The sequence below is a fragment of the Macrotis lagotis genome, chromosome 8 (assembly GCF_037893015.1).
Source record: "Macrotis lagotis isolate mMagLag1 chromosome 8, bilby.v1.9.chrom.fasta, whole genome shotgun sequence".
In the NCBI taxonomy this organism is placed as follows: Eukaryota; Metazoa; Chordata; class Mammalia; order Peramelemorphia; family Peramelidae; genus Macrotis; species Macrotis lagotis.
Window position 1 is genome coordinate 129,659,102 of NC_133665.1, and position 13,878 is coordinate 129,672,979.

Sequence of the window (13,878 nt, forward strand, 5' to 3'; positions counted from 1 at the left end):
TGGCTGGTTTTTTTTTCTTGGTATCTATGACATTACTCAAACTAGTGCCATGCTTATATTTCTCATTGTTATTGGGATTACATGTTTTATACATTGAGAAATAACTTCTTTTCTTTTTCTTTTTTCTTTTTTAGATTTTTTCAAGGCAATGAGGTTAAGTGGCTTGCCCAAGGCCACATGGCTAGGTAATTATTAAGTGTCTGAGGCCGGATTTGAACTCAGGTACTCCTGACTCCAAGGCCAGTGCTCTATCCACTGTGTCACCTAGCTGCCCCCTTAGAAATAATTTATTTCAAAAGGAAGAATGTATGCTAAAACTTTTTCACATTCAGAGGTCATTAAAAGTAAGCATAAAGAAACAGCTATCTTCACAGCGATGAAAGTAATAACCATGTTATGTGTATGGTTTCAGGAAAGTTGGATCCCCCCCCCCAACTTTCGTGGTTCTTTAATTTTAAGATGAAAAGTGGTAATAAAGAAAATATTATAATTAGGAGTTATATACTGCTGTTGTTAAAAAGTAGTTTAATATGACTAGAATTATCTTGGGAATGTTTCACGAAGAGAATTATAAAATTGTTTAAAAAATCAATATAGTAGAATAGATATATGGAAATGAAGGTAAAAGTCCCCAACCCCCCTTAACTACAGTGTAAGAGCTACAATTTGTTTTGTTTTCTTTTAGGTTTTTGCAAGGCAATTGGGGTTAAGTGGCTTGCCCAGGGCCACACAGCTAGGTAATTATTAAGTGTCTGAGACCAGATTTGAACCCAGGTACTCTTGACTCCAGGGCCTGTGTGTGCTTTATCCACTGCGCCACCACCTAGCCGCCCCTACAGTTTTTTTTAATTATAAAAGAAATGTTATAACTTTTTTAGACATCCTGAAGGTTTTGAAGTGGGATGGCAGAGTATAGAAAAAGTAGAGAAATGTGGGAATCATTTAGAAAAGCCTGTAAGGTCTTCCCAAAATGATAATATCTATGCTATTCACCTTTTTAAAAAATAAAAAAAAAGTACCTGGAAATCTTTCACATTGTTATTTGCTAAAATTCTATCACATAGAAGTTCATCTTGATAACTAAAAGGTTTTAGAAATATAAATAACCCTACACAAAGTATGTTTTAGGGGAGGGCTTTTAGTTAATACATGATAAGATATTTTTAGGAGTTTCACTATTTAGATATCTTTGTAACACTATTGTTTTAGGAATTAAATACTTGCATATATCATTTTAGTATTGGTAGAAGTTATTAGTATAACTTCTTTGGAGACCCAGTTTTTAAATTTTTTAAATATTTAAATTAAATCAACTCTCAATGACTAGATAAACTCAGCTGAGTATGCTGATCTATGCTTAGTCTTGAAAATTCAATATATTTTAACGTTCTTTATTTTGATTGGAAGAGCTGTTTTGATTTTAAGTAGAGGAGTTGGATTCTAATTTTGATTCTGCTACATTTACTACCTTTCTGACTTTAGGCAAATTATTTGACTTAGAGTGATATAAAATAAGGAAATAGGGCCAAATGCCACTTCCAACACTGGATCCTTTGATTATAGGAGTAGATTTTTTAATGCCTTTAATTCTAGCTAAAGGATAATATAATAAGCAGACTTTTGGATATCCTATTTAGTAAATAAGGGGCATGATTTCCTAAAGTTAGGAACCGATTCCTTTTTTCATTAAACATTAAGTACTTAATGTGTAATAAATAGTACATTGTTCTTGGTTATTGAAGGATTTACAAAGGTAAAGGTGATTTCTTTCTTCAATAATAAGCTTATACTTTCTATAATATAAATATCATTATCATCATAATAAGCCTTTTTTGTGAAATGAAAAACTGAAACCTTGTTAATGTCCTTGAGATTTCCATATTGTGAGATAAACTGTAATGACTTCATTTGAGAAATTAAACCTTTTTTTTTTGTTGACCCTGAAATATGGGCCTCCCTGTTCTGGGATCTATGATGTATTTGTTTCTGACTAAAATAATTTCCCAATTGAGTCTTCCTTTTTTTAATTTTTTTTTGTCACCTCAAATGTGATCTAAGTGATAGCCTTAGCACCAGGAAAAACATTCTGAAGGGGAAAAAGTCTATTTAACCAATATTTCTAAAGTAAATACAACAAAATTAAAAGTTTGAAATTTAAAATTGTCGATTTATGCACCTAACTCAAAAGAATCTCAATGTAGAGCTGTTTTTGATAGGATTTATTATATAATTTCTCCACTAATTTTCTCCTTCTACTCTCATTTTTAGTTGATTAGAGCCAGATCTCAAAATATAGCTCTACTGAATCCATAAACAATTTTTATTTATGAAACTTACCTTAATTTTATCACATGTATGTCATTGTCACTTTTTGAAATCTGATTCATCTCAATGAATTCTTGTTACTTTTAAACATGATCAACAAAAACATGTAGGACAATACAATTTAGTCATTTCCCCAGAATTCATGTGGTGACACTGTATATATTTTAGATGAAGAGTGCCAAGAGGATCTTCAGTTCTCTAGTTCTTCTATGTCCCCCAGGTGACCAATTCTTCCCCTTGTTTTACAAACATTTCATAAGTAATAGGGGCAATCAAAACTGCCAGATTTTTTTCTTCCTGCCTAACTACTATTGTCATCAACTCAAACGGAAAAGTAATTATGTGTGTGAGCTCTGTCTGGGTTATTGATCACTTTGGTTGTTCCTTGCCTGTGAAGTTCATCTGATTAGTAACAGCAACAACTTCAGCAGGGTGAGAGGGAACCTAGAACATTTAGAATATTGGGTGAACCTTTTAATGAATTATAGTATAGACCTATATCTTGATAAAATTTTAAACAAAGATTTTGAAGTTCATTCTCACTCAAAAAGGTAGGTATAACCTCTTTGCTTTATTAAATTTTTTTTGCCTCTTTTGTTTTTTACTATAACCTTCATTTCCAAATATATTTCCTCTCTCAGATCGAGCATGAAGGCAATAAAAAAAAAGGTTGATCAAAACTAGCTGATATTTTATTAGCCAAATCTGAAAGTACATCCCCAGAGCTCCACCCTTATGCAAAGAAAGAAGAACATTAAATTTTTAAAAATGTGTTCTTTTTTTTTCCCCAGTTACATGTTAAAATCCATTTGAATATTGCATTTTTTAAAAATCTCCTCTTTGGGACTAGTCTTATTATAAGTACACTGTATTAAATTTGTTTTTTGTTCTTTCCATTTACATCTTATAATCAGGTGCATGTTGTTTTTCTTTATTCCACTTACTTTCTATGAAAGAGTGTTTATAATTATGTCTTTTCTAACTTCTCAATGTCATATTCACTGTTTGGAATATGGAATATTCCATTATATTCGAGTACCACAGTTGTTTTTTTAACCATTTCCCATTTGTTGGGTATCTATTTTTCTTTTCATTTCTTTACTGCCAAATTTGTTTATATTGTGACATATGAGGAACCTTTTTTTCTTTGACTTCTTGGAGATACCCTTCTTTTGTTCTTTCATATGTAAAAGGGTGATAAAATGGAGACTTTTTTTAGGGAGGCAGTCCTAAGTTTGACCAGATAAGGTATTTTTATTGAACCTGATGGTAAATTTAAAATATTGTGATAAGAAATATATTCCAACTATTGTTTTAACAGAATTATCTGGTTTTTTTTTCATTCTTTGGCATTTTAGAACAAGAAGAAAACTACAAAAAAGGAAATGACTGGTTTTGACACATTTTATAAGTGTTTTGGTAGACAAGTAAATTGCTTATTCAAACTTGCTTCCTTATGTTTAAATAATTCCAAAGTGAAATCATTTAGACTGTTTCTTTTTAAACAATACCTTTTGAACATTTTTGTAAAATTCAGGACTATGGATTATGTTTAAAATAAGTTAAGATATCCTTATTTATCGTTTATGAAAAATGATTGGCAAATAAGAAGGTTTTTCTTCTATGACTTTTAGGAAAGGAAGTCACAGCTTTATTTTGTGTGACTCTTCTGATTCTGTATACACTTTCTTTCAGAAAAGTTGAATGGTTCAAGCATAATGACCATTCAAAAGTTAGCTGAACAGCTGTAGAAAAATCCAAGTTTGTTAGAAGTCATTTGCTATTAAAATTTTGGATCAATATTTTCTCCAAAATATTTTACATACTGAATTTCTTTTGTGATTTTCTACAACTATGAAGAAGAAAAAGAAGTGATAAAAACCTTGTAATACATGACAAGATATCTTGTGTTTTCATATATGATGAAGATCAATTTAGTCTAAAGCCAAAAAGTTGAACTTAAATATGTATCACTTACCAGTGAGATTTGGAGAGAAGAATATGTGTTCACCTTGCTATCTTAGTGAATCAAAATCAGATTTGGGCAACTGGACTAGTTAAAATCTCTTAAGTATCAAGAAATAGGTACTGCATGAGATCTCTTTTGTGGTAAAAACCCTGTTGCTCAGGTTTACAGAGCACTTGATGCAAGTATTGAAACCACTCTCTTGGTCCCCTGATCCAATTAGTGTTCTTTCCCCACACGATCCTTTCCATCTGAGATGAACATATTCAAAATATGTTTCTTTTTTGTTTTGTTTTTAATTTGGGAGGACAGTAAGGTATGGTGGATAGTGTACTGGGCTTGGATTCAGAAAAACTTGGCAATCACATCCTGCCCTGTTAAGTTAGGTGACTAGGGACAAGTCACTTATTTGAGCTTTTAGTCAGCTCTTATTTTATGTTCTAACAGGGACACATAATGGAAGGAATTCCCATACCAATGAATCATAGGACCTTGATTATTAACACTTTTTAAAAAGGGAGAGGAGGGAAAAAAGCAAACGGAAAGAGAAATCAGATATATGAACAGAAGCAATATGTTGTACTGAGTAGAGAGCAGGATTTAGTCAGAGACCAAGGGATTCCTGGGTTCCAAGTCCCACCTAGTACATATGATACCAGACAAGTCACTACTCGGAGCTTTTGGCAACTGTTTGAAATTATAAACTGTAAAAATAAAGATGTTGACTTGAAGAGGGAATTTCCTTAACTGGGGATTCCCTATATCAGTATAATCCCAGGTCTATTCCTTATTTTTTCCTTTCTTTAAAAAAGAAGTAATACTGTGATTATTGAAAGCAGGATAGGATTGGGAGAAAGCAATGTAATATAAAACAGGAGGAATTGCAACTAAGAAGACCTAGTGCCTACAATTATAAATTAATGTAAGAACTATTGAGGGCTAGAAGTAATTAAGTTAAAATTTTTTCCTTTGAGAGCTTTAAAATAGCTTACTTTTTTTCAGTCTTTATTTAGATGATGGCTTTTCAAAAGTAAAGAAATAAAATTCAACAATATTAGCAACTGCTTATGGGTAGGAGCTATGTCTTAATATGCATTTTCATTAGTCTTCAGAAAAATTTTTTAGGAACCATTTAATGAATAAAATGTATTTAATACTATGGGGACAGGGGGAATTGAATGTACAATTCTATGCATGGTAACTACTCAGGAAATTCTGCTTGGAGTATCCCTTACAACATTGTCATGATTATCTGAGTTATAAATCTGGAAATCCTAAGTTGAAGATAGGTGAATTTGATGTCACCAAATGTTGCAAAACTAACTCTTGGACACCCTGGGACCATGAAAAAGACCTCCCAACTCAGCCATCTTGGAACTTGCCTTTGAGAGCCAGAGAAAACCCGTAAGGTCGGAGGTGATTCAGAGAGAACTTTGCATTAAATTAGAGGGATACAGTCGCTTTTTATCCCACACAAAAAATAATTTGAATTAAAATTATTTGAAGCAGATTGGTATACCAATGGGCAGTTTGATATTTATGTTATTTTCTCTATATATTTCAATGAATTATTCATTCATTAGTCATTCTACTATGGTAAACCCAAGAGGGAAATAAGTGGGAGGGAAGAATAAGAATAAGTGATAGAAAGTAATTGGTAGTGTACCTGAAGTAATAATAGATCAAATAGGAGTTTTGTTTGCTCAAGAAAGCACAACAATATGCTCTGATCTGTAAAATCATTATAGATATTAACAATCTCAGCGTTAACAAGAACTGTAACATAATTGTTCTGAACTATAGTATTCAAAGAAAAAGAATCTTGTGTATGTTAACCCACGAATCAAGGATAAAGCCATATAATTTAGTTCACTTATATAGCATTGAAACAAGTACATTCCTAAAAGTTAGTCTTTCTGTATATTGATTATATCTAAAATTTATGACGAATTGTTTGTTTTACCATGGTATATAATGGCATTTATAAAAGAATAGAAATATAGTCAGTATTAGATTGTTATTTTTGAAGATATTGTAGTACCTGACTCAGAAAAATGGATAAAATTGGTTTTCTGATTACAGTTTATAAAACCTAAATGATTTTTAGATTGTGAGCCTAAGGGCAGGAACCAACCAGCTGTATAATTCTTTTTCTTAATTTTTATGTGATTCTTTTGTATATTGATAATACCTACAAGTGTACCTGTGTGTGTATGTGTATATATATATATATACAGACATCCACACATACAGACAGTAATGTGAAATGTCTAAAATTTTTCTTTCAGAATCTTTCCAAAACATAAAAACTTGTATATTTCAAAGATCCACCATTTTATCGATATAAACTGACAGATTACAAACCCTTAATACCTGAGTAAAGTTTCTTAAATTATATATTCAAAAAATCAAAAGATAAAAGAAACTTTTCAAATAGTAACAACAGGAAAAGATTAAGAAAAGTATTTCTTATGTTTTGTTTGGTATAGTTACCAAAAAAGCAGCTAATGTTGATTAATCATCAGAAAATGGAATGAAATATAAGAATAGCCTATATCATTCTTGCTATGTATTCGTATGACTCTTACTGTTGTTACCTAAAACCCTTGAAAAAAGCCTGACTCAAAGATTTACATGTATTTTTTTTCTACTGGTGATTTTCTTTGGTGTAAAGTCTAACATTTTACCCTCTACATTTTCTGAAAAATTATATCATTGTGCATCTGTACTTAAAAATAGTAATCGAGCAGTCATTCATTGGTTAGTTCCCTTACCAAAATCTTGATGCTTTAGAATGCTTTTCTTTTTTGGTTTAGTCCAGCTATTAATAAAGCGGGTCTTGCTTTAAGAAAACCCCATCATAGGATAGTGATTATTACTTAGATAGGATATATTAATGCTAAAATTAGTATTTGTAGTATGAGCCAATCAAATACTTATTAAGTGCCTACTCTATGCAATGTTTTCCTTTCAACTTGAGTCATTATGTTCAATAATATATAATAATCAACTCTAGGACTTTTCTATATTGACCTGGTCTATGCTAGCCTCAGAAGTTCCCTTGCTATTTTTACAACTAAAATGGATTGCTTATTATTTTTAGATGTGATTTTGGTGATTTTTTTTAAACATGTTTAAATTAATATACATTCTTGAGGATTTAATTTCCTTCCAGGTGATAAATATTAATTGTTCTGTAATTTGCCTAACATAGGTCTGTGCATAATTTGGAAGTTGGGAAATGCATGTGGTTTTTATGTGAATTTTTTTCTTGTTGCTAAAATATCATTTATTTTTTATTGAAATTAATTTATCTTAATTTGTTCCTACTTGGTTTAAAATTTCAGATTCTTGAGTTTTATATCTAGTTGGATTCTTATGGGATTTTGAGTCAGTTAGTTGCTCAGTTATTACTTGTTAGTTTTTAAAATGGGAAGATTATAATTATATATCTGTAAACTTAGAGATAAAAAGGATAAAAGGGAAATGAAAGAACATTAGACTTTACGAAAAGAAAGAAGTATTTGCTTTGTAAATTAATAATAGCTTTTCTTCATGGATGTGGTTGATTTTGCAATGCTTTTATAAACTGAAGTACATAAATTCTGTTATTATCTGGTTGATAGGTAAAAGTAATTAAAACAAGAATTGATTTCGGATGCTTCTTTCCATTAGCAGATCTTTGGAGGAGAAATAGTTTTATAGTTCCATTCCAAAGGAATTTTTATCTCCTCTTCAGGACATACTTCTCTGCCTTTATATAAGCTCTAAGAGGTGATTTATTTGAATTGCATAATATATTCAAGATGTAAAAAAAAAAAAGTTTTTTGGGGGGGTCCTTGTTTTTCCCATCTCAACAGGATTTCAAGTGTCTTATGTATAATTAGTTTTTTCGTGTGCTAATATTTTAAAGATCACAAAATAGACACTATAAAAGGCTTTTCAATACTTTTTTCTTTCCTCAGTTTCGCCAGTGATAATTAAAGAATGGGCTGCTTACAAAGGAAAATCTCCCCAAACACCTGAACTGGTGGAAGCACTTGCATTCAGGGAGTGGACCTGCCCTAACCTGAAGAAACTATGGCTGGGGAAAGCTGTAGAAGATAAGAATAGAAGAATGAGAGCATTTTTGGCCTGTATGAGATCAGATACACCAGCAATGCTCAATCCAACTAATGTGCCCACTCACCTTATGGTGCTCTGCTGTGTATTACGGTTAGTATTTATCTCTCTCTCTTTATTGCAGTTAAGTTAAATGTGAATTAACACAAAAATAAAACTTGAGTGAACCAGGAGACTCAGAGAATATTATTTTCATGAACTGAACAAACCTTGTATGTATAAAGGACTGTGCTGGATCCTAATGGCAAGATTTATTCCACTTTCTCTAGCTCTCTCCAAGACCTATTTCCATATGAAATCATCATTGACTCTTTCTCCCTTGACCCTGGTGAAAAATAGTCACTTTCTTCTCACATTTTCTAGCACTTTGCTAGGCCCTTTGTCCTTGGCATATTCTGCTTTGTGTCAGTCATATTTATTTGCATGTCCTGTCCCTCTTATTTAAATAATAGATTCCTTGATGCTGCTTGAACTGGAATACCTACCTCTTAATATCTCTTTAACCTTGAGCAAGTAATTTGTTACTCCAAGTCTAACCTATAAAATGGAAAATATTCATACTTTCTTATAGGTCTAAAGTTACAAACCTGTGACTGTCATTTTTCCTCTTTATGGCCTTGAATATCAACATTTGTGCAAATATTTGTTAAATTGAAATGAGTTGACATAAGCTTACAGTCTAACTAGGATAATAATTTCTATTTAGATACATATGATAGAAAATAAAACTTCCAGCTCCACATCTCTAATCCTAAGAACAGAGGATTTTTTTTTTAGATTCTTTTTGCATTCTGCCTTATGACCCTTAATAGTTGCTGTTGCATGAATTTGTGTATATATGCCTTTGGGTGTAAGTTCTCCGAGTACAGGGACTATTTTTAGTTGGTCTATTTGTCCTTAAATGCCTAATATGCATTGGTGGAATTAAGAGGCAGTAGACCTGAATTCTATCCTGGGCTTGGCTGAACAAGGCTCTTGACCATTCTGGATCTTGAGATCCTTAACTGTGAGATGAAGTCTGTGCTGTCTAACAATTCCAGAACTGTACAAGTGCCTGATAACCCAAGTGCTATAGGATTTCAGGAAGAATAGACATTTGTAGCTTTTGAGTGACCAGGGCAGAGAAGCAGATAAAAGGAAGGACCATGGAGAAAATAATGTTTGATACAGATCATGGAGAGTTAAATAAAATTTCAGGAGTTGGAAGTAATGAAAGTTCTGAGCAGAAGGGAAAGAAAACAGACCGGGGGAAATATATAATCTGTTTTGTATGATCAATTTCTCTGATGATATGGGGGAATAATGTGAGATGAAAATGAAAAAAGTATGTTGAAGGCTTTGTATGTCAACCAAACCAAACCATAGTCTTTAGGGTTTTCTCGGTGGACAGAGTACAATATGAGGGGTGTGATATGATTTGGAACTTTTGTTTAAGGTTAATCTATCAGTAGATAGATTGCAGGTGAGAGTTGGAGTAATATTTAGTAGCTTGTAATGGTTAAAAAAAATTGTCTTCAACAGTATAGATACTCTTTCTATTCACATTTTTTTAAAATCTACTTCATTTCTTGGTGGTCAACACTCAAGGTCATGAGCTTCTCCATATAACAAAATACAAAGTCCATTGCTAGCCCATACTGAGAACCTTCCCTGCTTGGTAGGATGTAACCAAGGTCATACTCAGAAAAACTTTTGAGAATCCAGAGTTCCTTCCACACCAAAATAAAGGTTTGAAGCAGGCCTTTAGTGTAGCCTACAATATAGTATGCTTTCATTTTTAATTCTAATGTTGTTTTGATACTATCAGAAAATTAATTGACCATTTAGAAAATAAATAATTTACTCTTTATGTGATTTTTTTTTTTGCATAGATGCCCCCAGCCTTGATTCAAAAGTGTTCCAGTTGGTGATTATTAGTCATTCTAAGTAACATAAGATGAATTATAAGGGAACAATGTAGGAGGCAGAAAGATCAGTTAGAAAGTTATTGCATAGGTGGCACAGTGGATAGAGCATTAACCCTGGAGACAGGAGGACTTGAGTTCAAATGTGGCCTCAGATACATAATTATTATTTAGCTGTGTGACCTTGGGCAAGTCACTTAATTCCCTCCACTGCCTTGCAAAAAAATAAAAGTTATTGCATTAATCCACAATATGGGTTAAGAAGTCCCAATTTAGGGGCAGCTAGGTGATTCAATGGATAGAGTACCACCTCTGGAGTCTGGAGGACCTGAGTTCAAATTCTGACTCAGACACTTGATACTTATTAGCTGTGTGACTTTGAGCAAATCACTTAACCCCATTGCTTTGGAAAAAAAATAATAAAGAACCAAATTAGAATATAAGGGTCTTGGCAATGATGGGGAAAGTATTCAGAGAGGGAGTAGGGAGTAAAGGGTTTATAGAATTTAAGGAACAAAGAATTAGGATGAACAAAATATGTGTATAAAATTTGATGGTTAAAGAATGTGGATACCTTTAACAAAAAATGTTATAGAGATTGTAAACAGATTTCTGAAAATTGTTTTTTCATACATAGGCAAGATTTTCAAAATTCCCTGAGAAATAAACTGTTTTAAAATTAAAAGTGAAAAATATACATGCCAGACATCATGTAGGAAAAATTTTTGTTGTTATGAAGTAAAAGTCTGGAGAGAATCATCATTTAAGAGGACATTTTGTAGTAGACAATCTTCTAGTGAATCAATTTCTAGTTGAATTAATAGTAAATTGTGGTATTCTAGTAACTGGTGGAAAGAGCACTAGATTTGACATCAAAGATATTGGTTGAAATCTTAGTTCCACTCCTTATTGTTTGATGTGAACTTAGGTAAGTCATTCTCTGTAAATCAATTTCTTCACATGAAAATAGGCCTGGGGGCAGCTAGGTGGCTCAGTGGATAGAGTACCAGCCTTGGAGTCAAGAGTACCTGGGTTCAAATCTGACCTTAGACACTTAATAATTACCTAGCTGTGTGGCCTTGGGCAAGCCACTTAACCCCATTGCCTTGCAAAATCTAAAAAAAGAAAAAGAAAATAGGCCTGGAGAGACATTTATATTGGTAGAGTAGTAAGAAGTATTATAGCCTAACTCCTCCTCTGCAAAGATCTAGAAAATACACCACACCAAATTTTGATTGGGAAATCTAAGAACAAGTCACAGTGAGTTATTTTTCTAGCCCAAGATGGTCTTAGGACATAGCAGATAGTATTTGGCCAGGCATTTATTGTATGTGGAGAACCAAGGGAAGCATAGGGGTAGAAAAAGAGCCCAAGGATCCCTGAATTAGTACAGGGTGCAGAGATTAATGCCATGTGGCAGCTTTGTTTCTCATTACTCCGTTTCAGGTTGGACTAAGGAGGGATTTTGGAGAGGAGCAGGAGTTAGCAGACCCTGGCTGCATACTGAGGAAGGAATCAGTTCAGAAGTAGAATAGTTATATGACTGATCCCAGAAACAGAACCAGGGACTCAGCTCTAGCCTCCAACCCAGCTTGGAAGCTTGCAGTGTATTAGCCAAGGCAAGAATCCAGACCAAAGAGGAGCCCTAGATTCATTTGCTCTGGATCTACAGAGACTTGTTGTGGGCTACTAGTGGCTGGATCAGTCAGTGGTCTACTGAAACTTCCAATCAAGGTCAAGCCAACAGACCTAAACCTGCATCAGAGACTAGCAGAGCTCAGACCAGGACAGTGAAGAGACTTTTGCTCCCAATCCCATTATTTTGGAAGTAGTGAAAATTTGTAATTAGCCCACTCTCACCCTGACTTCCCCTACCCCTGCCAAAACTAAAAGCAGCAGAATTACTTAAGAGGTCAGAAGCTCAAGCTAGACATTCTTCCCAGAAGTATTCAGGATCCAGCAATAACAAAGTCTCAACTCAAGTCGTTTCTAAAAATTGAGCAAATAAGGAATCTTGACTTGAAGTCACTTTACCTCAAGGTAAAACTACAACTTGGACACAAGTTCATCAAGAATGTGGAAAAGAATTTAAAAGGTAATAAGTAGAATTGATTTTTTAAATCTTATGAGAATAATAGTGGAAAAATGGGAAAGAAATGAGAGCTATGATGATAAGAGAATTAACAGCTGGAAACGAGGTACAAAGTCTTATCCAAGAAAATAGCACCTTGAAAATTAGAACTAACCAAATAGAAGCAAATAACTTCATGAAATATCAAGAATTATTGAAATTAACTGGGAAAAAATAGAATGTATATAGTTTCTTACATTTAAAACTGGAAAACAGATTAAGAAAGTAATTTAAGAATGATTAGACTACCTGAAAGCCATGACCAAAAAAAAAATAGAATCTAGATATTTTTAAGAAATCATTAAAGAACCCTGCAAAGGTTTCTTTGAACAGAGGCCAGGGTAGAAATTGAAAGCATTCAGTCATCTCCTAAAAGACACTCAGAAATGAAAAATGGACATGTAATAAGGCATTTAAAGATTACAAATGCACAAAAGCAGAAATATTAAATGCATCCTTTACTGACCATAATATAGTAAAATTTGTAATAAAGATCTTGAAAACAAGGATTAAAAAATTAATTTGAAATGAAAAAAATTTTATTCTGAAGTGTGTTATAGAAGTGATAATTTTTTCAAAGAAGGGGGAAAAGGAATAAGCGTTTATATAATGCCTTCTCTGTGTGAGGCACTGTGCACAATCTTTATAAATATCATCTCATATGATTTCCCACAAAAACCCTAGGAAGTAAGTGTTACTATGATTCCCCATTTCAGAGTTGAAGAAATTGAGCCAAACATAGATTAAGTAACTTGCCCAGGCTTCCCAATTCCAGATCCAGTGCTCTATTCACCATGTTAGTCGATAATAGCAGCAATACCAAAATTTTGGAAATCTAGTCAAAGGAGTAGCAAAAGGAAAACATCCATCTATAAACATTGTCGTAATTAAAAGAGAAAAGGACAGATAAACGAAATGGTTGCGCAATTAAAAAGAAAACCAACAAATTGAAAATCTGCAATTAAACATCAAAATAGAAATACTGAAAATCAAAGAATATCTAAATGAATATTTACAAACACATAAATTCTCAGATTAACAGAACAGGAAAGAAGTGGAATGCTTATAATTCTACCTCTGAAAAATAAATATTAGGAAAATTACAAATGTAATTAATCATCATTGGTTTTTAAAAGCCATGACTACTTTAATAGATACAGAACAATCTTTTGACATGATACAGTATCTACTCCTGATTTGATATTGTTTAGTTGCTCTTTATTTGTGTCCAACTCTTCATGACTTCATTTGGGGTTCTTTTGGCAAAGATACTGGAGTAGTTTGCCATTTTCTTCTCCAACTAATTTTACAGATGAGGAACTGAGGCAAATAGTATCAAGTGACTTGCCCAGGGTCTTAAATAAATAAAGTCTTCCTGATGCCAAACCTGGGATTTAAGCCACTGCTTAACCTAGCTGCCCCAGCTATTC

At 32.9% G+C, this 13,878-nt stretch overlaps 1 protein-coding gene across 2 annotated transcripts in view; it reads left to right on the forward strand.

Moving 5' to 3' along the window:
- The window catches only part of FAM120A (family with sequence similarity 120 member A), a 134,193-nt gene that overhangs the window by 85,516 nt on the left and 34,799 nt on the right, over positions 1-13,878 (forward strand). For both annotated transcript variants that reach the window (XM_074198343.1, XM_074198344.1), the window contains one exon: positions 8,257-8,506. In XM_074198343.1, the coding sequence (XP_074054444.1) occupies positions 8,257-8,506 (250 nt within the window). The remainder of the gene's footprint in view (positions 1-8,256; positions 8,507-13,878) is intronic.